Here is a 27,320-nt window from a genome sequence, read left to right as displayed (position 1 = left end):
CTAAAATATCAAAATTACCACTACACAACAATAGCATAACAAAGTTACACATCCAGAATCTTATTCTGTTTTATTTTAAGGTGAATCGTGACTACTGTGTTATCAGTCGTCTTTCATGTATACTTGTTAATGAAAAAAATTTAACTTGAAGACAACCATTGATGAAAGATTTATAGCCGTAAAGCCAAAAAGCCATTAAAAAACAACAACAACAACAACAACAACCTAACCTAACCTTTTTTCTAGTCTGTTTGGGTTTCCTTCGTTTCTCTTCCAATCCTTTAGCTTCCTTCAGATTTTCATCTTCAGAGCTGCTACAGATCTTCCGAGTCGCCTGTCTAGTTTGTCTCTTTGGAGGCTGGAGATTAATTCCAGCATCTGCTGTCCAGTCAGAATATTCACTTGAAGAATCACTGTAAATATTACAAAGTAAAAAGCTAAGAAACAAGATGTCAAGAAAACCATAACTCTGACTTTCACGCAATACAGTCCTCGCCCTCATCCTGCAAGCTGTTCCATGCAGATGGATTCCTGTGACTGTGAGGACAGCTAGCAGGATCAGAACTATATTCACATGAAATCTATAGAAAGCCTAAATGGTGCATAGTTTAGACATTCAGCATACTATTTCAGTTGAAAATTCATATACAAGCCAAAATTATATTTAATATTTGCATCATAGTAATGATTCCACTCATTCACAGAAGGCTGTAGGGACATATTTTATTGCCCTCACATTTTCACATCAACTCTTAACGGATTTATTCCTGGAATTTGTCAAAGTTTTAGCCTATATTAGTGGAGTCTTTAAATGTATACTGCTGACTTCCATAACATCACAGTAACCGACATACACTTTCTGAGTTAATATGAGCTTTCGTCCCTCCAAACACAGAAGGATTGTATTTTAAAAAAAAAATTCTAAAAATTACGCACAAAGGTATTTTGACAAATTCATTAGAAAGAGCAGAACAGATTTGGCCACTTTAGCACAATGCAGTCATTCTGTGTCAGTGCTATTACTTCACTACTCAAATAATCAACTAACATTTGTGTTTTAGGTAGCTGACTCACAAATATGAAAATGCTTCATTTTGCTGATCTACTTCATACTAGCTCCTAATCTTGCGCAGAGAACACAAAAAAACTGTATAGCGGATAAGAAAAAAAGAAGAAAGTCTTCAGACTAAAAAACATTTAGAAGCATAAGTCTTTCACACTGCTTTAACAAAAGGTAAGTGGTTTTATAAATACTTTTATAATTACTTGGTCAATTTCACTATGATACTTCCTAATTAAAGAGACAAACATTCTGTCCAGAGTGATGGAGCCTGTAAACTTCAATGGTGAGCAGTGCAGAGCACCAACATCTACTAAATAAGGTCCGAGTCTCCTCCTTACCTTAATCTCTCACAGAAGTAACAGATTTACTTATTTTATAGTGAAATAAATCCTAGATACTTATTTCCATATTGTAGTCATGGCTCCAGAAATACCGACTGTCACGGTACGGCTTTCTAAGACTACATAATCACAAGACGAAGAAATATTTAGGAGGACAGGAAAAGCTACCTGGAACTGCTTTCACTTTGCCATACAGCCACAGCGTCATCCACAGAGGCATCACTTGTGCCAACTGTTTCATCTTCCTGCATTAAAAACAAAAAAGTCATGTTGTTATTCCTGCTGCCACACCTTCACCAAATATTTTCTCTTTCATATTATATATGCAGTAGTACCTCAGAGTTACAAACACCAGAGTTATGAACTGACCAGTCAACCACACACCTCATTTGGAACCAGAAATATGCAATCAGGCAGCAGCAGAGACAAAGAAAATAAAAACACCTCAAATGCAGTACTATGTTAAACAGAAACTACTAAAAAAAAAAGAGAAAGTATAAAAAAAGATTTCACAGTAAGGAAACTGTTTCTGTGTTTGTTTAATTTAAATTAAGATGGTTAAAAGCATCATTCTTCTTCTGCATAGTAAAGTTTCAAAGCTGTATTAAATCAACGTTCAGTTGTAAACTTTTGAAAGAACAACCCATAACGTGTTGTTCAAAGTTACAAGTGTTTCAGAGTTATGAATAACCTCCACTCCTGAAGTTCTCCTGTATTTGCCTGAAAATATCATGATGCAAACACCCAGATGACACGAGTTACACGACATGCCTCTCCTCACAAACCACTGCACCTTTGATAGTAGCATGAGCTACTAAGACGTGGAACAACACCCGTCCTCGAGGCATTCTAGAACCAAAATATAATTCCACACCCCTATAAAACTGTCCTTTAGGTCCTTTCAACCTCAGAAAACCTGACACAAAATACACAGGAAAGGGAAAGGCTGGATATGGTCAGTGCACATCTGCTGACCCCAAATATATTCAGAGAATTCCAGTTACTAATACATGACCATCATTTCTCCCTCACAAAGCTGCCTCTGCAGAACAGGTGGAAGAAGAAAAGCCTATAGTAATGCATATAGTCTTTAATAGTTCTTGCTGCTACTGAAGGTTTTTGATCTGCAAGGCAAAGAGCTCCTACAGTGGAGAGCTGCAAAGGCAGATGCATGAGGAAGAACTTCATATCGTCAGATGTTAAAACAATAAAAAAATACTTAAAATGTTTCTTTCTTAAAAGCTTAGAAGGTATTAATTTCTAATATCTGAAACATATATCCATGAATACACAAGTATGGCCTTAATCAATCTAAAACTAAGCTTTTTCTTCTTGTCAGAATTCTGATAACTATGGTGAGCTTTTAACTGAGCATTTAAATTCACATGTATTTTAGTGTTAAGTTACAGAGCAGAAGAAAGCAGTGAATACATAGAATATGTATAATGTGTCTTATTTTACATGCTCCCCTTTCCTTGCTGAGAGGAAAAATTACATTTAATCTGTGAAACTTTCAATCCTTACTCTCGCCAATATCAACCGCTAACACCAATGCAGTATCTTTAAAAGTTGCTGCACAGATGTACACGAAACCAACCTACTTAGTGACTTTTACAATACATGTGCAATTTGAAGTCTATTATTTGCATGAAACACCAGAATAGCAAATGTTAGAAAGCAATGTCCAGGCCAGTTAAATTAACCTGACAACACTTCTAGACTTCCTAGCAGATGATGTCCATAAAACAATCCATTTTAACTAGATTTGAATACTTTTATATTTATATTTCTGCCAATTTAGGCACTGAAATAAAATGGTTCATCTCCTTCCCAGACTGATTTAATAAAATAATGGCATGAATCCTAAAAACAATTGAATCAAATCCTTCTTCATAAAGGAAGAGGAAATCCTGAGTCTTAATGATAATACCTTTTTGAGAACATCCATCATCAAACCACACAACCAAGGAACATATTGAAACAAATCACTTGAGCTGTCATACCTCGGAGGAGCTTTCAGATTCTTCCTTTGTATGTGCATTTTGACTTGCTCCCTGCTGATTGTGTTCAATGGTGGAGCGTGTTTGGTAGGCATGCTGGCGTTTGCGTTGGTTTCTTCTCAAAGATCGTCCACTGCCAGGTTGATAATCACTCTTTTGTTATGGGGGAAAAAAGACAAAGATTAGATTTTTTTTTAAACAGTTAAAAAACTACAAAAACATGCCATATTAAAAGGATTGGATGCTGTTTAACTCTCAACGAAAAACCAGAAAATCTGGAGTTCGGGCTGAAATGCCATCCCTAACTTACCCTGGCTTGGCTATATTGCTCATATTGCCCATTGTTTTAAGAAGTGATTTGACCCTGAAAAAAATTGGTTAGCAAAAATAACACTTTCTTGCTGAACAGTTGTTTCCTGTGGTCTTGAATACAAAAAAGAAATGTACTATTCTAAGAACTGTATGGTTCCTCTAGCACACTTATAAAATACATGTATAAAAATGCCACAAATCAAACTGTGAGATTAGACTTGCTTTCAACAAGTCTCTAAATACTGTTTCAGTCAATACCATTTAGTACTAGTGTGGATATAGCTTGCTGGCATAAAAGCACAAAAGGTTCAAATAACCTTCCCACTACTGTTCAAGAAGAGAAAGCCTGCCCTCTATTACACCTGTCTGATTCCAAAGAAAAACATAGGATTGGACATATGATTTTATTGATTACTCAACAGCAGCAGCAAAGCCAGCTTGACTTTCAGATCTCAGGTTGAGTTTTCAGAACTGGCACTTGGAAAAAGAACCTCATCTCTTTTACTTGTGACAAACATGAACAATGTGTGTTTTTTAACAAAGTAAAAGGTCTCCATCACTGCAAGCCCTTTTGGGCAGGAACAGTCTTTTTATTCTGTATTTGTACAGTGACTAGCACAGTGAACTTCTAGGCGCTACGGTAATCCAAATAGTAGTAATAATAATAATAATAATAATAATTAATAATAATGGAGAGGAGGAAGACAAAGACTGAAGTTCCCTGAAAAAGGATGCTATGAGCTGCAATACTTACATACAAAGGGTGAAATCCAGGCCCACTGAAATCAATGGGAGTTTTTTCAGTTACTTCAGCGGGGACAGGATTTCATGCAATACAGACGTATTAAAAATGGTGGTTTGTATTTTAATTAATGGCACTTTTTAAAAAGCCCTTACAACAGTGTGTGTGAATCAGTCTTTGACAGTATCAGCTGGTGGGTGTACAAAACAGATCTTTGATGTGGTATCTTAAACTGGCTGTGTAATATGAACTGATAGAACAGTGCTGTTGCAATTTAGGGGCCTCTGTGCCCAAATACTGGGAATTCACATAGACTCCGGGGTTCATGACAGCAGTTGCAGAATAGAGAGACGTTATATGAACCCTTTTTAAAAAAATGAGTAAAGTAGTTACACATATACAAAACTTAATTTGTCAAGCAGTCAGACATTTAAACTATTTTTCAATTTAAAATCTAACATTTGGTCCTCAAATAAAGTCTATGAACAACAAAAAATGTATTGAATTCCGGAGAGCCTGAAAGTATGTTAGGCCCTCATCCTGCAAAAAGAATCAGGCAGGAACAGAGCTCCACTAAAGAATAGGAGGCTCCATGTGGATGCAGTATTTGCCCATATGTTGCAAGTTGTAGGATCAAGATCTTGGTACCAACATTTTTTTACATTTAAGATGAACCTTTACTCGTTTAAAGGTACTTCACTGTTTCTCCCCCCCCGCCCACCCCCCAACAATGGTTTACACAACTAACAGCGAATCGTTCTGCAGCACAGACTAACTTCAAAATGGAGCTACATATAGGAAAATTACAAAGATTAAGTAGCAAGGATATTAAAACATCTAGAAAAATTGCTGTTGGACTTTTTTTTGCATAATGCTTAAAATGGTCTCCATTCTTATTTTCCCTTTTCTTCTAGTGAAAACTACTCACCCTTTGCAAGATGTGGGATGGTTTTCTCCTCTTTTCAACAGTGTAAAGATTAACTTCCATATCACCTTTGGCAGCGCGGCATTCTTCCTGAACCCTAAAAACATATGGCAGACATTCAGCTTATTCGATAAATCATTAAACAGACTGACAATCTAGTTACTAAATGTGTTTAAAATAATATTTGCTTCCTTGCTACCAGCTAAATTGGCATAAGTCCTCCTACCACCCAGAGATTGTTTTATGCTTGTTTTTAAACAAAGCAAAAAAACTCTTTTGATGTCATTAGTCATTTCCCTATAAAAGGGGAGCTCGCTGGATGTTTGATAATAGCTCAAGAAATATTTCACTGAGCATGATGATCTATTAAAATTTTAAAAAGCTGCACTAGAAAAAAAAAACCTTTCAAGAAAGAGAACAGTCAAAATAAAACTGGCCCCAAAAAGGTAAGAATAGAATATCTGAACCAGCAAAGGAGGAGTTAAATAACCATATAGGTAAGAAATTACCATTCTCCAAATTCCCAAGCAGAATATAACCCTAATTATTAACTCTAAATCTGAAGAAAATACAGTACTGAAAAATCAATTTCTTTAAAAAAAATTATAAATAATCTCTCTCATTTTTGAAAGAGATATCATTGAAACACTACATGACTTATTCTTCCTCCCCCAGGGCATGCTTTGGAACATTATACATGCATACCCAGGAAACAACAGACTCCCAAAAGTTATAATAGGATCTTTAGTAGTATACGCAGTTCATAATGTTTGTACAATTGATTCCATATGGACAGCACATATTGGATTCATAAAGAAATACGAACATATTAACTCAATACGTTTTAGTATTCTTGTACTGCAAAGGAATGGAGACGATTCCAACAGAAATTCAGTATCAATGGCTTCATCTTACCTGCTAACCCCTGGATGCAGCTCATTCACCACTACTCTTCTGCTCCAGGCCATGAGATCTCTCTCTGTGGCCATCTGACTGCGAGGAGCATTGAGATGCATTTGCCGGACCCCCTCAATCTGACCGCTACGTCTGAGACCAACATTTGGTGGGGAGTCCAAACCTGGACTTCTAAGAGCTAAAACACAAAAATGAAGATCTCTTTCCCTTTCATTTCCACAACTATTTTAATAAAAATCTATGCATAAAAATTTAGACCTAGACAGAGAGTTTCTTCTCAGCCCTCTGCAAGTGGCAGAGCATAATTGCATTGGTCCAGGGGAGGGCAGTTTTATCGCACTTTCTGATCAACTGAAAATCAGTGACTAACATGAGGTGAGGGGTTTTGACACTTTCGATGAATACCTAGGAATACCTACTTCTCTATGTTGCTGAAATGTTACCAACCACTTTGCATATTCATAAAAAAAAGGGATCAGTCTGTGCTGTGACTTCCTATGGTACCTGGAGTTTTCGAGGCATTTCTCAGCAAAGTAATGACTAGGCCAACATAAGATGCGTAAGTAAATTTTTTATAAGTACTAAGGGCCAAAGTCCCATTGATTTTCAACAAGACTTTTACTTAGGAGCTTTTGAAAATGTCATGCTACAAAAGCAGATGAGGCTGTAGGCTCCAACACATTCACTTGTACTGTTTCTGTAACCTATCCTGTTGTGCCTTTTTTGGGTTCAAAAAAGAACTAGAAAAATTCATGGACAATAGTTCCATCAATGGCTACAGGCTAGGATGGGCAGGGATGGTGTCCCTAGCCTCTATTTGCCAGAAGCTGGGAATGGGCGACTGGGAATGGAGCACTTGATGGTTATCTGTTCTGTTAATCCCCTCTGAAGCACCTGGCGTTGGCCACTGTCGGAAAACAGGATACTGGGCTATATGGACTTTTGGTCTGAACCAGTATGGCCATTCTTATATTCTTAGACACAACTCTGTCCCTGAGCTGCTCTCAAGGCAGCACAGCTACATACTGTTCCTTACCCAGAGCCAGACGAAGTCTGAATCTTTCCTTTAGTCAGTCAAGTGGGGATAAGAAGATCCTGGGCAGTACTAGTACTACAGCTATTCCTACCTTTGGTTTACGTAGCCATTTAGAATTGAAATTATCTAATTTCTATATGCACAAATATGGTGCACATGCAAAGTAGACTCATAATTATGCAAAGCTGTATGAAAATCTGGTTCTTAAATTGTCAATTAGGCTTAAATGTAAACACCTCACTGATGTGAATACAGGCAGTTCATGTGTCCCACAGCTACTGTTTAAAGTAGGCTGCAAAATATGGAAGACAATGGGGCATTAGTTTACATTCTTTTCATGTTTGGAAGGTTATCTTAACAACCATATGGACTAGACTTTTTTTTTTTTAAATGAAAGCTTGCACTGTGCAAAATTTAAAATCGGTCACAAGGGACAGATAAGAACCTCTAGCAGGCTGGACTGAGCTGGGTGTTTGGAACCACTGTATTAGATCAAAATGAAATTAGGTGTTCTGTTGGTAATCCTTTCCTATCACTACTTTGGTTTAAGGAAAGGCAGTTCTAAGCATACTGCTCCCATGGATCTGTATCAGCAGCAGATAGTTTAAACATAAACAAGTCACTCAGTCATTTAAAACCTAAAACCAGATTACTAGCAAATGTACAGTAAACTTTTTAAGAGCTTTGGATACTATGAATAAACTGATTTGTGACTAGCTAACTCACAGCACAAGTCCACAGCATCTGTTACAACAGACAGTAAGCTGCTTTGTGATCAGCTGGTCAGATCTGATTGGGTTTGATTTTAGCTTTTAATCATCGTCTCTATCAGAAGAGAAGTCAGGGAAACAGAACAATGGGACAGGAGAACAAATTCCAGCTTTGAAATGAAACACTGGGACAAAGCAGATATATTTATTTTATTAACACTGATGCATATAGGCAGCAGCAAGAGAGCATTAGCCTTTCGCAGCACTGTACTCTAATAACTTTGTCTATTTACTAATTATACACTGTTATGGTGACATTAAAATAGGAAAAGTTAGAAAGCATCATCCCTGCAGCGAATAAACAATAATAAGATAAGATAGTAAAAGTTTATTTTTAGAAAAAGTTTGTAAGAGAATTATGGTCTAATTGTCTTAAGCAATCAGGCATTAACCAGCTAGATCATCAAGTGCCCTCAGTTGCACCTCACACTCAATTCTTCTACTAAGTCATCACCTGCGCTCCAAAGACCTCCAGATGAGTTACTAATGCTTATATCAGCGATTCTCAAACTGGCTCGCAACCCCACGTTAATGGGGTTGCCTGGGTTGGCGTTAGACTTGCTGGGGCCCAACGCCAAAGCCCGACCCCCACCACCTGGGGCCAAAGCCAAGGGTTTCAGGCCAGGGCAGCAGGGCTTGGGCCCTCCCGCCTGGGGTCGTGTAGTAATTTTTGTTGTCAGAAGGGGCGTCACAGTGCAATTAAGTTTGAGAACCCCTGGCTTACATGAATGGGGAAAGACAGGGAAAGAAAGCACACACAAGACAATCATAATAGATCTGGAAGAATAATTGATATTTTGGTTCAAATCAGCAAACTGAAAAATCAGAGAAAATATTTTGTAAATGTTAGGCATTTGTCAAAAAACCAGAAAAGTCCATTTTCAGGGGGAGAGGAGGAACAGATTGTGAGGAACTGTGCTGGTGTCCCTTGATAACCTTTAGCCAGTAGTTAATGCACTTGTCTAGGATTGGGAAACTCACGTTTGAATCCCCAGTCTGAAGCAGGGATCTGAATTCATGTCTCTCCCCTTCCTTGTAATAATCCTAACCACTAAGCTAGAGGCTATTCTGCTCTGAATCTCTCTGGCTGAAGCTGTTCCTCTTTGCATAAATATCCACTCAGCCAGAGAGAGAATGCCTCCATAGCCTGGTGATTAGAGGCACTCATCGGTGAGGTAGGAGATGTGGATTCAATCAATTCTCTGAATTAGACAGAGAGAAGATCTGAATCTGGATGGACACAGGCAAACATACATGCTTTTCTGAAGTTGGCCCTGAAAAACATTTCCCCAGCTGAAACTACTGGGTCAAATTTGCAAAAACATTGGCATTCTCAGTGCAGCCAATCCAGACACCTGGTTTCCTAGCACCAGTGCTTTCCTAGCAATCTGACTAAATAAGAAAAGGAGTACTTGTGGCACCTTAGAGACTAACAAATTTATTAGAGCATAAGCTTTCGTGAGCTACAGCTCACTTCATCGGATGCATTTGGTGGAAAAAACAGAGGAGAGATTTATATACACACACACAGAGAACATGAAACAATGGGTTTATCATACACACTGTAAGGAGAGTGATCACTTAAGATAAGCCATCACCAGCAGCAGGGGGGGGAAAGGAGGAAAACCTTTCATGGTGACAAGCAAGGTAGGCTAATTCCAGCAGTTAACAAGAATATCAGAGGAACAGTGGGGGGTGGGGTGGGAGGGAGAAATACCATGGGGAAATAGTTTTACTTTGTGTAATGACTCATCCATTCCCAGTCTCTATTCAAGCCTAAGTTAATTGTATCCAGTTTGCAAATTAATTCCAATTCAGCAGTCTCTCGTTGGAGTCTGTTTTTGAAGCTTTTTTGTTGAAGTATAGCCACTCTTAGGTCTGTGATCGAGTGACCAGAGAGATTGAAGTGTTCTCCAACTGGTTTTTGAATGTTATAATTCTTGACGTCTGATTTGTGTCCATTCATTCTTTTACGTAGAGACTGTCCAGTTTGGCCAATGTACATGGCAGAGGGGCATTGCTGGCACATGATGGCATATATCACATTGGTAGATGTGCAGGTGAACGAGCCTCTGATAGTGTGGCTGATGTGATTAGGCCCTATGATGGTATCCCCTGAATAGATATGTGGGCAGAGTTGGCAACGGGCTTTGTTGCAAGGATAGGTTCCTGGGTTAGTGGTTCTGTTGTGTGGTGTGTGGTTGCTGGTGAGTATTTGCTTCAGATTGGGGGGCTGTCTGTAAGCAAGGACTGGTCTGTCTCCCAAGATCTGTGAGAGTGATGGGTCGTCCTTCAGGATAGGTTGTAGATCCTTGATGATGCGTTGGAGAGGTTTTAGTTGGGGGCTGAAGGTGATGGCTAGTGGCGTTCTGTTGTTTTCTTTGTTGGGCCTGTCCTGTAGTAGGTGACTTCTGGGTACTCTTCTGGTTCTGTCAATCTGTTTCTTCACTTCAGCAGGTGGGTATTGTAGTTGTAGGAATGCATGATAGAGATCTTGTAGGTGTTTGTCTCTGTCTGAGGGGTTGGAGCAAATGCGGTTATATCGTAGCGCTTGGCTGTAGACAATGGATCAAGTGGTATGATCTGGATGAAAGCTAGAGGCATGTAGGTAGGAATAGCGGTCAGTAGGTTTCCGATATAGGGTGGTGTTTATGTGACCATCGCTTATTAGCACCGTAGTGTCCAGGAAGTGGATCTCTTGTGTGGACTGGTCCAGGCTGAGGTTGATGGTGGGATGGAAATTGTTGAAATCATGGTGGAATTCCTCAAGAGCTTCTTTTCCATGGGTCCAGATGATGAAGATGTCATCAATGTAGCGCAAGTAGAGTAGGGGCATTAGGGGGCGAGAGCTGAGGAAGCGTTGTTCTAAGTCAGCCATAAAAATGTTGGCATACTGTGGGGCCATGTGGGTACCCATCGCAGTGCCGCTGATTTGATTTTACCTTGCTTGTCACCATGAAAGGTTTTCCTCCTTTCCTCCCCCTGCTGCTGGTGATGGCTTATCTTAAGTGATCACTCTCCTTACAGTGTGTATGATAAACCCATTGTTTCATGTTCTCTGTGTGTGTGTGTATATAAATCTCTCCTCTGTTTTTTCCACCAAATGCATCCGATGAAGTGAGCTGTAGCTCACGAAAGCTTATGCTCTAATAAATTTGTTAGTCTCTAAGGTGCCACAAGTACTCTTTTTCTTTTTGCGAATACAGACTAACACGGCTGCTACTCTGAAACCTGACTAAATAAGTAATCAAGACAAGGGGGGAATACTTACCACCATTAATAGAGTGTGATCTACTGTATGGAGGGTTTGGGATAGCTTCTCCTTCATTCATTCGCCTCAGATCTTGTTCTCTCTGAAGCTCCCTAATCATTCCATCCAGAATACTCTCATCCTGGTCATTGGTTTGCTGCCCAATCACCTGTTCAATCACTTCACCGTCACCTTAGTGAGAACAAAGCACCAGTTTTACTAACAATCCAAACACACTCAAACTCCGCACCAAGTTTCCTGCCTTCAATTCACATACATTATATAATTTTGCATTTTATTTGTATTGAGCCAAATTGACTCTTCTATTGTAAGATACATTGCTTGCCAACTATTTCAACAAGGTGGTAGACTACAACAAAGATTTCCATGAGATACCTAGTTCCTCCTCTGAATATTTTCCCATTAAGTTCAGTTCTAGTGGTTTCTCATTCCACTCATGCTACAGATTTTAAAAATTATTTTATCATTCATATGGATTGCAGCAAGAGCCAAAGACTACCAGTTTGTATGAAAGCATATACTCATAAAAGAGCCAAGAGAAGTCTTCTTGCTATCTGGTTCTTATACCTTGTTATTTGCTACCCAAATTTCTCTTGCCATATAGGGAACTACTTATCTATGCAGAGTCCAAAATTAAAACGATTCTCCCCACCAAAACCAAAAACCCTCTTCCTTTTCAAAGATTACTTTACTTTATAACTACAGTATTAACAAAATACAGGGCCCCATTCTGCCAGCCTTACATACAGCTCCACTGAAATTAATGGATTTGCTGACTATGCAGAATAAGGCTCACTAATGATTGAGTGCTACAGATTCTTCTGCAATAACCCAAATCCTGTCTCTGGTTTTAAGACAGGCCAATCAGTACACTTTCATTGCTTCATTCATGCTGTAATTCATCCCTCACATATTAACACTGGACTGAAGATCACGATCTAGCTGAAGAAGAGTGATAATAGATCATTCCCTCTAGTGTTGCCCTAGTTAATTAGCATTCATATACTTTTCAGTAAGTTTGGTAAACAAGAACTTAGATAACATACCATTAGCCACATATCCCAGTTGAGGAATAAGTTGTTCATCCTTACAATTTTCCCGTCCTGGTACAAGACGCTGGTATCTTGTGGGATGTGGATTTCCATCCACATCCACCAGGAATGGGGGAGGCATGAGATGTGGAGCCTGTTGGGTCTGTTCATCCAGCACATAGTTATTAGCATCACGGATCAGTGGCCGATAATCCGTATGGAAGAACATCTGATCTGGAATCTACATGAAGGACAATTTAGTAATAGGTGAGCGTTCACTAACAGCAGTCTGCTTTGGAACGGTTTCTGCACCCACAGAACACAACTCTTACGCTGGGGATCTGCAGAGCCAAATACATGATAAAGAACTCAAATGTGTTCTATACCCAAGGCTTGAAAATTCTGATGCCATGCATCAAACTTCAGCAGCAGGATATGTCAAGGAAGGCAGGAAGAGAATAGGAGTAAGTGCCTTGTACTCTTTTCTAATGATTCTCCTTGGACAGCTTAAAGAATGACATTGCTGGATTCTGGAAGTAAGTGTGCAGTCCTCTACTTGCCATAATGAAGAACAGATGGAGAAATAAAAAAAAAAAAATTAAACCATGTAATTAGATAGGGAAGAGAGTGAGAATGAGGTAGTCAGGTGCCAATAGGTGCTCAGAAGACCAAGTTTCACATTTCCTGTAAACTAAACATAATTCTATTATAGGCTAAAAAATAAAAACCCCAAAGCCAAAACCACTACTGTCCCACCACTACTCATATCCCAGAAGGTATCTGAAAAGGCCTCATTTAATTTTTATTATGGCAGAGCAGCAGTTCTGCTCTATTTAAGGTTCAGAATCACTGTTTGAAAGGCGACTATCTTAAGTGCACTAAAATCCATATGCTGACTCAGAATGTCTTGAAATCCACTTGCTGTGGACCCTCATGAGTGTGGGGTCCAAATTCAGACTCATGTGTGCAAAGGTTTCTGAGATACAGCCCCCCAAAATGGTGTTTACAAAAATCACTTGGTGATTCTAACTCTTTTTGCCCACACATGGGTCTCAAACTATAGCTCTGATCCTCCCCAAACTAGTATCACCCTTAGGAATTTATCTAGTGCTTGGACCCACTGCCCCTTTGAAGAAGCACATTTCAAAAGCTATTAAGGGTAAAGTTTAAAACTCCAGGTCAGCATGAGTGAAACCGACATGCCAAAGAGAACAAAATGCAGCCAGACCAAGGCACTGGTGTAGCCAGAGGGCTTGCAGACAGTTATTACAGATGATGGGAGGAGACATGCTGTGGTCATGGAACCTGAGCTACACTCATGTACCGCAAGGGCAAACCCTACCCTTGACAGCTTCCAAGTTCCTTGTTCTCAGCCTGCATTCTGCAAAGGCTTCTTTTGGAAGTTTGGCACTGAGACCAACATGTCTAGTTTATAGAGCTCTAAAATCCACAAGGAGACACTGATTCTACTGTAGAAGCGCTGTCAAGGAAATTAGTGTTAATTAAACACAGGAAAGATGAAAGACTCTAGTAAGCAGTTAGGATAATGCCCTCATGCCTGAACCTTCTGAACAACGGGACAAAGTGGGATCAAAGAAAAAGTTGCTCATAACATTTTCTGATTCTTATAACTATTTTGGTGCAGAGCTAAGGAATACAGTGGGGATCAGAGCCAAGTGGGGGAATGCAGGGCTGTGTTAGAGCAGTGCTCAAGGTGTGGGGAATGGGAGGTGGTGCGGGGAATGCCCCTTTGCCAACCTTCATCCTTTAGTGCTGTGCTCTTCACACCTATTGAGGAGCCAGCACACCTTGATAACAAACCTTATTAGCATAAGGGAACATCCAAACACTATGTTTTTGAAAATCAGGTTCAGTGATTAGAGCTTTGACAAAGAACTAGGGTTCCAAAAAAGTAGTTTTTCTATGATCCCTCAAGGAATAAAAGGATCATCCTCAATAGGACCTTTCCTTTCTGAGAGCTCAGAAGCACTGATGGCGTAGAACAATAAGGACATACTTCGGAGGAAGGGAACTGGAGCCATCTGTGCCCTCCCTCCCCAGCTCCCTGTGACTGCTCAACTAGGTGAAAGGAGGGGGCTCCAAGGCTAACCAATAAGGGGAAAGGAATCCAGAACTCACCACCTTCCAGATGCTGTCTCCAGCAGTGGAAGGGGCTCTTCGCGTCCCTTCCTGCCTCCAACTTGCTCGTCACGCCTCGCAGCCATGCCCACATTCCTCCCCACAGCCCTTCCTAACTTATTAGGACCATGGACTGAGCGGCAAGGCATAGGGAGGAGCAGGTGGATATGTGGAGAGGCCTTGGAGGAGCAAGTGCAGGGGGTGGTCAGAGATAGGTATGATGAAGAGAATGTTAGAGGAATTGGAGCAGTGTAAGAGCAGCAGAGAGGAATCTGAGCAGTGACGGAAAATATGGGGGTGCTGGACTAGTGTAGGGAAGAGTGGGGTGCAAAGGAAGGGGTGTCAGCAGTCTGAGCAGTGGGGGATGTTGAGGGCTTCAGCTCTGTCCCACCAAAATCCCCTACATACATGCCCCCATATTTGTCCCCTTACTTCAAAAAAGTCCACAATGACTTCATGCTAGTCCCTGAACTTGCCTGCATCCTCTCCCCAGCTCTTCTGTCTCTGGGTCCCATGCCAAAATCTGCCTCATCACAGGGATGGACTGAGGAGGGAGAACAGGGTTGTGCTGGACAAGCAGAGAGGCCAGAGGCAAGATTATGATGGGGGAGCGAAGGGACTAACGTGAAGTCAATGCATTCTGCGGTCAGAGTAATCATTGCCAAGAAGCCAGAGGCAATGGAAGGACAGTGTTGGGCTGTGGCACATGGGGAAGCAGAAAAGTTATTTTTAGAAAACCAAGAACATCAAATGTCCAAGAATTTCGTTCCCTCAGAGATAAGGTTATCCAGTGGTGCCTCATGCCCTTCCAGAATGGGGAGAAGGGCTACACTGAAACTTCTGAAAATCAGGACATACAAAGTTAAGGTACATGCTCAATTCATAATGTAAGCTTAACTCTGCCCACTTTGAATGGTTCTCCAATGTGCTGATAGCTAAGGATATGATTTAGTCATGGATATTCTTAGTATAAATCATGGACAGGTCACAGACAAACAAAAATTCACGGCCGGTGACCTGTCCATGACTTACATTATAAATACCCTTGACTGAATCTTGGGGGGGGAAGGGGGGCGGCAGGAGTGTCACTGCTGAGGGGGGTGTCCCAGAGGGCTGCTGCTGGGCAGTGGGGAGGAGCTGGTCACAGAGCCAGGTGCTTGCGTAGCCCTGGGTAAGCTATACTCTGCAGAAGTCACAGAATCTGACTTCCGCAACCTCTGTGACAAACACGGAGCCCTACTGATGATACACATACTAGAACTCTACCCTTAGAGATTCTACACAACACTCTGGGAATCGAGCACATGGGCATTGTAGTAATAGTCGGGCCTACAAATTTACCCTAATTGTAAAATCAGCTGTGAAAAAAAATTGAGTGAAAATTCATAAAAATGTCACAATAACTTATAACAATGCATTTTGATAGGGAAAAAAAGTGCAAAAAACAACAACAAAAACTGAATTAAGTCCGAACAAAAAGGCCTACTGATATAACTTAAGGACTGTGTAAAGATCATGCCTGGTAAAACAGCGAAGTGTGGGATCAGAAATCAATGAACCAAAACTGATGTGTCACAAATTAGGCCTAATCAGTGAAAAAAAAAGTAATGAGAGGGTCTAGTCTCATCTAGTCTGCCCATCACTCCCCTTTAGGAGTCTTAAGAAGAAAAGATTTCTGGGAAATATTAGAAGCAGCAGCTGTCTGCCAACAAATGTTGCGGCATGATTTATTATTATGGCTGCCACCTCCACCATCTGCTGGGATTGCACAACTTCTTCATCCTAATCCTGAGAGACGTCCTGACTAAACAGGGACCAGGACCCCGGTGACATCACCACTTCCATCAGCTTCATCCCAGACATCACCTGGGATGTGAGAACAGATACGTACACACTCTCTCTCTGTGGAAGAGCATATCCTTTTCCTTCCCTTTCCTGTCCCTTTCCTTTTGCCTTCGGAGCTACCAAGACTGTATATTTTGCAACACACCTGTAAACCTGTGACCAGAAAGACAGCTAACTGTAATTCCCTAAACACCAGATGCTGGTACAAGTTTGCCAGGTCTCAGATTGGCTGATATCATGTACTGTGTTTATGTTTCTTCAGCAGTGAGATTACAAGTGAGTCTCAATACTAGAGACAGAAGAAGCATTTTCTAATTTTTGCTGTTCTTCTCCCCGTGCCTTCTGTGAGCTTTTCTTGTTTTGCCTTCTAGGAAATGGGATTAGATTTTAAGAATAAAAACAATAACGAGACCTCCAGCCCATCTCAACTAAAAATTCTCTTTCTCAATAGGACAGTTATCACCATCTTTAATATCATCTAAAAAACTGTCAAGACAAGGGAATTTCCTTCTTAAAACTCTCTCTCCAGCTAAAGAGAAAACGATTATCTTTAAAATGAAAGCCTTACCTAATACTTAGGGCCCTTCCAAATTCACTGCCATGAAAAATGCATCGCAGACCGTGAAATCTAGTCTTCCCCTGGTCTTTTGTGTGCTTTTACACTATACTATATAATACAGATTTCACAGGGGAGACCAGCATTTCTCAAATTGGGGTCCTGACCCAAAAGGGAGTTGCAGGGGTGTCAAGGTTATTGTAGGGGGTCACAGCCAGTGTTCCCTCTAGTTTTTCCAAACCACGCGCAGAATGATTTTTGTTATGTACACCAATAAGGAGGTGATGTGTGACACATAACCTTCATATTGGTGCACATAACAAAATTCATGGGGTGGAGCCGACAGGTCTGGAGTGTGGGATGGGTCTCAGGGCTGGGGCAGAGGGTTAGGGTGCGGGCTCTGCCAGTGACGAGGGGCTAAGGGCTGGGGCAGAGGGTTGGGGTGCAGGGGGTGAGGGCTCCGGCTGGGAGTGTGGACTCTGGGGTGGGGATGAGGATGAGGGATTTGGGGTGCAGGAGGATGCTCCAAGGCTACGGTGGGGAGAGATTACCCACCCCAGATCTCTCTCCCCGCAGCAGCACCTAGGCGGGGGAAGTGAGGAGGCGCCCCTCCCACAGCAGATCAGACAGGAGCTGGGTTTGAGCCGGGGAGGCGAGTCCTGGCCACGGGAGTTCTGGGCCCACTTCAACTGGATTTGGGGCAGGGTAGCGATGCCCCAGCCACCCTGGGCTGCGGCAGAATTGGGGCCTGGGGAGGGACACCCCAGGCCGCAGCAGAATTTTTGGGTAAGGACCCCTACAATTACAAAACCATGAAATTTCAGATTTCAATAGCTGAAATCGTGAAATTTACAATTTTTAAAATCCTATGTCCATGAAATTGACCAAAATGGACCTTGAATTTGGTAGGGTCCTACTAATACTTCACATATAAAAAGCTCTGTTTTCCCTTTCCTGTATCTTTAATTAAAGGTTAAAAAGGATTTTTAATTATACGTATGCCATGGTACTAACCAGGCTGAGGCCTCTGTATACCAAACCCTGTTTAACTCTGTCTCATGTTGGACAGCTTCATGGCCACGTTAATACCTTTGTCTCTTGGGGTCCATTTATTCCACATAAATTAATACAAAAGCACCGTAGGACAAAATCTAACATCTTCTCTTTTCTTAGGATAAACTCGAGTTTAGGCTGGGTTTAGCAAAGAGGAGTTACCTACACCTGACCTATACTCAAACACTGAGCCTAACTCCACACAGTCCACCCCAGACTACTTTAGCCTTGCCCTGAGGATTACATCTGAAACAATGCCTTCAGGTATCCCTCACTAAGCTGTGGAGACCAAAAATCACATATGCCACCAAATGGCAGACAATCCCCCTGGCAAGAAGAGTCATGTGCACTGCTACTGACACAAACTACAGAAATCAGCAATGAAATCAGGCATACTTGATTTCTCAAGGTACATGTGCACCTTTCCTCCTATCACAGGGACAGCTTTTCCAACCTGCTCCAATTGATCCCTGCTCCATTCAATATAGGTACATAAATAGTGAATGCAACTGAAGTGCATGCAGATAAATGCCGCAATACCTACAAACAATGGTACATTCTTGTAGTCGTTTTTCATGTCTACTTATGGTGCCACCCTACTGAACCATTCCCAGTAGCAACTACCAGCTCCAGAGCGCAGAATTAAGGTTAAATTTCAGGAGTGCCTGTACTTTACACCTCTGTATTTCCTAATTTTCAGAGGTCTAAGAAAAGAAATCTGGAGCATTTACTATATATGAGTTAATCTCATCATTTTCTTTGATGCAGAAAGGGGTAGCACTGAACAATAATTATATAGTTAATTTTCTATTCAGTTTGCACTTGGAAGAAAGGATTTTATTGGATCTCACGGAACATGACACCAACTGACCTCCTATGTTGGCAAAAAGAACTTGTGTAAAATTTGAAAAAATAGCAGTGACACATTTTGATCAAATAAAACCCTTCTCTCTTCCTTAAGATGCCTACAGACCTTCTTTGGTGTTTTTATTGCTTTTTCACAAAGTGACACTTTTCCTTGCCACGTTAAGTTAACAACATGTAGTGCAGGCTTGCATATATTTTCTTTTTCAAGTCACATTCTCTCCATCACATCTTCTATTCCCACTACCAAAAGATTTACTGTGGGATATTTAAACACATGCAGATTTTGCTTTAGATAACCAGTGACTGCCACGTAATTCAAGCACCGTTTAGAGCTCATCATGAGAGAAGTACCATAAACAACACTTCCCAAACAAAACCAGCCCAAAAAGCAGAAAAAAGTCTAAGATTCAGTCAACCCACCTTTTCATAATATTTATTGCATCCAAAACCAAACAATAGCAGATGCCCATGTGAGTCTGTGCAGGCAAAATGCTGTCCATCTGGTGAGAATTTGCAATCAAAAACAGCACCATGGCCTTGGCCTTCAATCTGTAACATACAAACACAGCATACCCATTTTAAATCATTTATTTTCTACACTAGCTTCAATATGATGATTTAATCTGCCCTACTTCAGATTCTTCAAATATCATTATATAACTGCATACACATTCTGTTTATTGGTCCAAGTTTAATACAAGATCCATCTCACACCAATGAAATGGAATTTCACTAATGCCCCCCCCCATTTAGCTATTTTTTAACATTTACAATTCTCAGTTAAGTTTTAAATTAGTGTCCCATCTTTCCTAAACCTTAATGCCAACAGCCTTAAGTTCCACTGTGAAAAAGTTGGTCAAAAACATTCCACTGATTTTCAGAGATGTAAACATGATAGTTTACCAAATGACTTGGTATTATTCTTAAAATAATTCTTCCTTCCTAAAGCCTAGTTTCATACAAGTGTGAAAATATTCCCTGACAATTCTTACCATGTTAAAGTAATTGCGAATTTTTGTTCCTTTGTCAAGGTCCCAAACAAAAATGTTCCCATCATGACCTGCAGAAAGCATGATCCTTTGGTCAAATGGATGTGCTTCTAAAACAAAAACTTCATCATCATGGCCCTGTGATGAAAGCAAAGTAGGAAAGGAAAGTAATGTTTCTGTATAACAGCTCAATGTGCAACTAAATATTTATTTTGAGGTCAGTGATACGTAATGGTATCAGATTAGAACTGTATCACTCTTCAGTCACTGTTCTAAGGATTTTTAGCTCTGTTTACTATCTTCCACGATCTCATAGCCCAGATTCCTAGCTGGGAAAAGGTGAGATGAAGGCCAACAAAGAGGACAGCTGCAGCTCCCTGATTGGAACTACTTTAATACAAGCTGGCTATGGCCCTAAGAAGCCCTTATGTCAGCCAGCAATTGCTGGAGAGCAACAGCACCATGATAATTTCCTCTTTCCCCATAATACACACTCCTTAAACCAGGACTCAGGAGAAGCATACAGCTGACCTACTTCAGGAGTAAGGCATTACTTAGTGCATGGAAGGAGGGCAGACTCCAGCCCTTAATCTTGTTCTAGTCGCAGAAGTACAGAATTTTGCAATAAACACTGGAATTTTACTCACAGATAAACTATGAAGAAGCTGTCCCGTGGTTGAGTTCCATACTTTCAAAAGGAAGTTGTTGACCGCAGTGATGACAGTGGAATCATATCGATCCCAAGCCACCATAGTAACCTTCAATTTAGTTACTTTATCCTCCCCAGATACCAAGTTGTTACTGTGGAAATTCATAATTGAGAAGTACATCATACCTCAGTAACTATATAGCAAAACCTCTCAGTAGTAATTCAATTGGAAATTAGTGGGAGATTGGCTGTCACCACTATACTGTATACTATTGGATATAACAGGACAGTGAAGTTTGATTGAATTTGAAAATAAATAATGGTTCATGCAATTCTAGAATATATTTTGTTGTAGTGGAAGCAGGATACAGGAAATATTAAATACATTTGACATTAACCTTAATCCTTCACTTCTCTATGTGAGTAAACCAGCTCTATTATTAAACATTTACATTGCAGCAGCACTTACAGGCTGCAACCAGCTTCAGCTCCATTGTGTTAGGTACTGTACAAACATAATGAATGACGGACCTTGCCCCAAGGAAGGAGGAAGGAAGAATTTTTCTCTCTTTAGTCTTAAAATAAATTGTTTTGAAACTGGAAATTTGTGAGATGCATGCACATCCAATCAATTTATAAACACTTGGAATTCATAATCATATTTACAAAACTATGGAAAATTTGGTTTATATTGAAAGGTTTTCCACTCTCTTTGAAAAACAGAAGTAGTTTCACCTCCTGTTCTGTGTAACAGATCATTCTTTTGCCTAGAAAATTAATCATTTTCCCTTTTTTCCAGTAGGCACTTTTTTTTTTTTTTTAAACATCCACCACTGTTGTGTGCTATAGTAAACTCCATCAAAAGTACCTACTGGTTAAATAAATCTAAATTACAGTTAGATGGCCACCTTAGAGATGTTTAGTGCTACAAATGTAACTTTTGAGAGAGAGAGAGATTTTCTGCAACAGCACAGGGAAATTAATGGAATTGTCCAGCAGGTCTTTCCCATCTCTATTTTCTATGCTTGTGTTTGTTCTAATACTGGGCCACTTATTGAAGTAATTTGAAAAACATGCCAAAAAAATAAACAACAACAAAAAACAAAAAACCCAGAAAATAAAACAAAACAAAAAACACTCTAAAAAATTAAAAACCCAACCAGCATATCAAATCTTACATCATGTTGCATCTCCAACTGGAAAAAAAAATATGTTAAGAAACACTATGAAAACATTCAGATAAAAGTCTTATAACCATATTCGATGAAGCAATAAAGAAATCCCAAAATATATTTTAAAAGGGACATAATATGGAAAAAAATAAAAGAACAAAGTTCAGACCTTTTCAGCATTTTTCTGCTTACTGCCATTTGTTTTCAACTAGATAAGACGATTTCCAGACTGACCTCACACCCTTTTACTGAAAACATTAATTCACTAGCATTCTAACTGTAATTGCAAAAAATCTTCACTGTACATTAATGACGGGGTGATCCATGGAATTACTGATTTCATATGATTCAACACCAGATGAATCACAAGATGTACTTTGCTTATTTTTGTCAATTCTTAGTTTAGTTTTAATTTTTATTATAATACTTCATAGTATATAATAAATATAATATGGCATCTTTTGTAAAAAAAAAAAAAAAAAAAAAAAAAGAAATCCTTGGAATTTAAGGCCACACTACAGCAACTACAATTGAATCTTCACTGATAGGTGGGAGAGACCACACTTTTTTTGTGCATATTATAAAATGTGGAGCTCAAACTGCACACAAGTGAGGTTCCACTACAGCTTCTTTCCATGAGAGAGACTATTCAACATTCTAATTTCTTATATACAATAGGAAGAATGTGCCATCCACGGGAGCGATGAAACTGCTGAGTTGATATGTTAACATAGATTAATTTCAAGGTTAATTAAAATGTTCAAAAGAATTGTGTCATTTAATGGACAAGGACACAGCACTTTCAATACACACCAAACTACGTGCATTGAGATTAATTCAGAATATAAGAGAATACATTTTTCAAATTAGTTGCCGGAAAGGTTTTGTTCTTACACACAGATCATGGCACAATATAAATTAATGTTTTGTTTTCTTTTACCCTGTCATTTTAGTAGCCATATCCAGGACTATACTCTTCCATTCCTGCTGCTGGTATTGCCATATTCTTGCTGTTCCATCTCTGCTCCCACTGACAAATCTTAAACTGTAGACAAATGTGGAAAAAATAAGTCATGTAATTTGTCAGCATCAAAGCCAGAGAATATTTAATCTTTCTTTCTATTTTGTTTGTACATCTCTGTTCCAGAGTGTAATGAGAAAACAATGAGTTTATATTTTTTCTATTAGATATTGTACACAAGATTAATTACAGTTACAGTGAGCAGATGGACTTGGAGTGAATTCAATGTTGTATTTTATATAAACTGCATTCTCTCTTTTTAATGACATCAGCAAATCTCTTGAAACAGTTTATAACGGCAGCAGAAAAGAAAATATATGGCCATGTTCTACTATAAATTACACTGTATTAACATTTGTACAGATTATCCCCAAATCTGCAAATTAATAGTCCTGTTTGTGAAGATGAATGTACATAGCTTTATTTTTCAAACTATTTTAGGTTAAAAAGTTAAATATTTAATAAAATGACACTCACCTACATAAAACTGTCATGGCCAGCAATGAAACAATATTTAGGGTTTTTTTAATCATAGAGAAATTCCCCAAGTATTGTACATTTAATTCAAGGATGCCCAGCAACATTTTTTACTCTTTAAAAAAAAAAAAATCACCTGAAGCTTTCAATGTAAAAACCAAAGTCTATGCAATTTTATTTTAATAAGTGATGGTTTCTGTTTTTTAAATTTAATTTTTACTATAATGGAGAAAGAGGGGGGAAAAAAACTATAAATACACTTATGCTAGGTTCTTGCTTTATTTTGACTTTATTTTCTTTCAAGGACTTATTTCATTACTCCTGTAATCTAAACAGGGGGTTGTGGATTTTATATTAAAAGCATCAATATAACAGGCTGAGTGGGGAATTTTCAGGTGTCTAAGTGACTTAGCACTTACAATGTGACTTGTACGCCTACATCACATAGCCCAGATCTGCATTAGGAGCACTTTGATAGTATAACTATACCAGCTCACTACACAGGCAAAGCACTTCTACAGTCTACATAGCTTATACTGGCAAAAAGAGCACATTATAAACTACAGTAGGAGCTTTTTGCTGACATAGCTACCTTGGTGAGAAATCACACCTTTTCACAACCCTGACTGACAGAGCTATGCCAGCAAAGATTTGTAGTGCAGAGCTGGCCTTAGGAACTTTTGAAAATTCTACCATGGGCCTTTTGGTTTTATTCTCTAACTCTACTCCAGTGTTTATCTTCTAGATCAAAAGGTCTTGCAGGTAGGGACAGCGTATATATTAGTTTTCTGCAGAGTGCCAGCTACATTGTCAGAGGACAGCAAACAAATGTGAATAAAACATACCAAAGGAATGATGGCCAAGACATTAAGGTTTTAGATCCTGGTCCTGCAAAACTGGAGCCAGTAACAGGCTGGGGGTTTAGAGAGCAGATGCTGCATATGTACATTAACTACTTTACTTATTGTAATATGGATCCACAATAGAGTACACAGGGTAATATTCTTACTAAAAATCAGTATTGTCATTCATAATAATTCATGCCAGACACCCGAGAAGTATTTCAGTTTAGGAAATATTAAGACTGCTACACAATATTAAACTCTATTAATAGAGTTTCTCCACACAATGACACTTGAGGAAAAAAATGTACATAAACCACCAAAAAATGTGGAGAGAATACTAAGCAATACATGGAGAATCTGTATTCTTGTGAAAATAATTGGACTGTAGTGCTCTCTGCTGCTGATTACAAGGAGAACAATTAACTGAGAGCTGCTTTTAGGTAAGTTTCTGAAATGGGAGGAATGAAATATGCTTTTGTTTTAAATGAATTGTTATCTATTTTATAAACAGATGTAATCTGACATTTGTACATGAAGATAAACTGCATCTCCCACTCCTCTTGAGGAGTGGTCCTCTGCTTTATCCTTTATATACAAACCAACACAAATCCCAGAGCCAAAAACATGGGGAACGGGAGTTTCCTGGCTACCCCTACACAGTATTCAGAGCATCAGCCGTGTTAGTCTGTATCAGCAAAAGCAACAAGGAGTCCTTGTGGCACCTTAGAGACTAATACATTTATTTGGACAAAAGCTTTCATGGGCTAGAACCCACTTCATCAGATGCATGGAGTGGAAAATACAGTCGCAGGTATAAAATACATAGCACAGAAACACATGGGAGTTGCCTTACCAAGTAGGAGGTCAGTCTAACGAGACAATTCAATTAACAGTAGGATACCAAGGGAGGAAAAATTACTTTAGAAGTGGTAATGAGAGTGGCCCATTTCAAACAGTTGACAACAAGGGGTGAGTAACCATCATGCCATCATGTGCCAGCAATGCCCCTTTGCCATGCACACTGGCCAAACCGGTCAGTCTCTACGCAAAAGAATAAATGGACACAAATCTGACATCAGGAATTACAACATTCAAAAACAGGTAGAGACCACTTCAATCTCCTTGGTCACTCAATAAGAGGCCTAAAAGTGGCAATTCTTCAACAAAAAAACTTCAAAAACAGATTCCAATGTGAAACTGCAGAACTGGAATTAATTTGTAAACTGGACACCATTAAATTAGGCATGAATAAAGACTGGAAGTGGTTGGGTCATTACAAAACCAAATTTCCCTCATACTAATTTCCCCCTACTGTTACTCATACCTTCCTGTCAACTGTTTGAAATGGGCCACTCTCATTACCACTTCAAAAGTAATTTTTTCTCCCTTGGTATCCTACTGTTAATTGAATTGTCTCATTAGAATGACGTCCTACTTGGTAAGGCAACTCCCATCTGTTTATGTGCTGTGTATTTATACCTGTGACTGTATTTTCCACTCCATGCATCTGATGAAGTGGGTTTTAGCCCATGAAAGCTTATGCCCAAATAAATTTGTTAGTCTCTAAGGTGCCACAAGGATTCCTCACTGTTTTTCCCTACACAGTATGTCTGTCCCTACAGAACCTCCCAAAAGTTGAGATCAGCTAAGGTGAACAGCATATACATCTGAATATATGGAGACAGGAGGCAGCATATTTGTAACTAAAAAACGTGTTTCTCTTGCATGATTTTCAGAACTCTGTTTTGGTGAACTTTAGGGCATGGGAAAGGACTACTTGCTTACTCAAGCCATTGCCCAAGATAGGCCTGACAGAAGAAATCAGACGTTAAAGAATTAGGTCAGTTAGTAGGAGTTGCTGTTCTTGTCTTGCAGTAGCATAGCAGCAGTTTTATGCTGTTTGGAAAGCGTTTTAAAATATGCCAATTATTTGCTTAAAAAAAACAAAAACTAATGAAAATACCCCCAGAAGCCTATGCAATGGGGGGATATTTTTCTATTAAATCAGATATAAAAATAAAATAGCTCTCTTAATCCCAATATTTCTCTTACAGAAGTAAAATCAGTACATGATGGGGTCAGGACAAAAAGGGAGCCTTAGTTCTTAATGTCCTTGCTTTTGTTAAATATGAAATGCTAAATTAAGAAAAAATTAGAGTCTAAATTAAAATTAATTGCCTTCCCACACCACCTTCAAAAAACAAACAAAGGGAAAAAAAGGGGAAATAAAACTGCCTTTTCATTCAGTATCACATTGGGCTCGTGCGTCTTTTTGGCCAGCTGCACTGTTGATTGCATCACTAGGATGTTGATCCAAGCACATTTCTTTTGAAATCAAAGAATTTTGCATTGTGCCTAAATGCAAAAAGATTGTGCAATGGGTGGGTGGAGGCGGGGGGGGGGGAAGAGGACACAAGTAGTCTCCTCTTTTGTGTCTCAATGTAGGAAATGGGAAAAATACAGCTCATCTGAATTCAGGAACTACATTAACAAAGTACTACCTCCAGTGGTAGCTTCTCCAAATAGGGGCTATGGTCATGGCCTCACCTCTTCTGAAACTAGCCATCAAAGCTGGCTGACTGTTGCAAGGGTGGTACAGTAACCACTCTCCCTGTGCTCTCTGGAGTTCCAGGAAGCATTGAGCCTGCATTCTGAAAGAAACATGGTTGCTCTAAGGGTATTAGTTTGCACTAAAGCAAACAAAACCCCCACAACTTGCATATTTTTTAAAACTCGCTCTAAAGTGACTAAAGCCACAGAGCTGACTTGATGCTAAGTTTTAACCTGATGCAATTTCCAGCTGAAAAGCTATCAATGTTAGGAGAGATACAGAAACCTAGGCTTAATGGCACAGTTGATCCTACTAGAATTAAAAAATACAGAAATGTCACTCAATGTGAACTTAATCCCACAAGGCACGGAGCATCTCCCATGAGATGCTTAGAACCCTCAATTCCTGTTAAACTCAATGAAGACTGAGGGTGCTAAACACTTTGCAGCATCGCAGCCCTCTAAAGCATGACATTAAGTTTACCTGCTGGGTAACCTGTGTATCTATAATAATTCTACCATTTTTGTTAATCTTTCATTTAGGGCCAGATTCCAATACCCTTAGTCGTGTGGAATAGTACCACATTCCATGAGTATGATGTTCATCTTAGAAAAGAGATGACTAAGGGGGGTGGGGGGAATGTGATAGAGATTTATAAAATCATGCATGATGTGGAGAAAGTGAACAGGGAAGTGTTATTTACCCCTTCACAAAATACAAGAACCAGGCGTCACCCAATGAAATTAACAG

General features: G+C 39.5%; 1 protein-coding gene across 1 annotated transcript in view; it reads right to left on the bottom strand.

Moving 5' to 3' along the window:
- Positions 1–27,320, bottom strand: part of BRWD3 (bromodomain and WD repeat domain containing 3) — a 91,370-nt gene that overhangs the window by 29,968 nt on the left and 34,082 nt on the right. Inside the window, exons 13-23 of the mRNA XM_038416208.2 lie at positions 22,617–22,721; positions 20,503–20,656; positions 19,859–19,993; positions 19,287–19,415; positions 12,422–12,647; positions 11,376–11,546; positions 6,299–6,476; positions 5,387–5,480; positions 3,408–3,557; positions 1,573–1,649; positions 236–413 (exon numbers count right to left, since the gene is read on the bottom strand). Coding sequence (XP_038272136.1) covers positions 236–413; positions 1,573–1,649; positions 3,408–3,557; positions 5,387–5,480; positions 6,299–6,476; positions 11,376–11,546; positions 12,422–12,647; positions 19,287–19,415; positions 19,859–19,993; positions 20,503–20,656; positions 22,617–22,721 — 1,597 coding nt within the window. The remainder of the gene's footprint in view (positions 1–235; positions 414–1,572; positions 1,650–3,407; positions 3,558–5,386; positions 5,481–6,298; positions 6,477–11,375; positions 11,547–12,421; positions 12,648–19,286; positions 19,416–19,858; positions 19,994–20,502; positions 20,657–22,616; positions 22,722–27,320) is intronic.

Source organism: Dermochelys coriacea, chromosome 9 (genome assembly GCF_009764565.3).
Source record: "Dermochelys coriacea isolate rDerCor1 chromosome 9, rDerCor1.pri.v4, whole genome shotgun sequence".
Classification (NCBI taxonomy): Eukaryota; Metazoa; Chordata; order Testudines; family Dermochelyidae; genus Dermochelys; species Dermochelys coriacea.
Note: the sequence above shows the minus strand (reverse complement) of the source record. Positions and strands in the feature narration are given on the sequence as shown.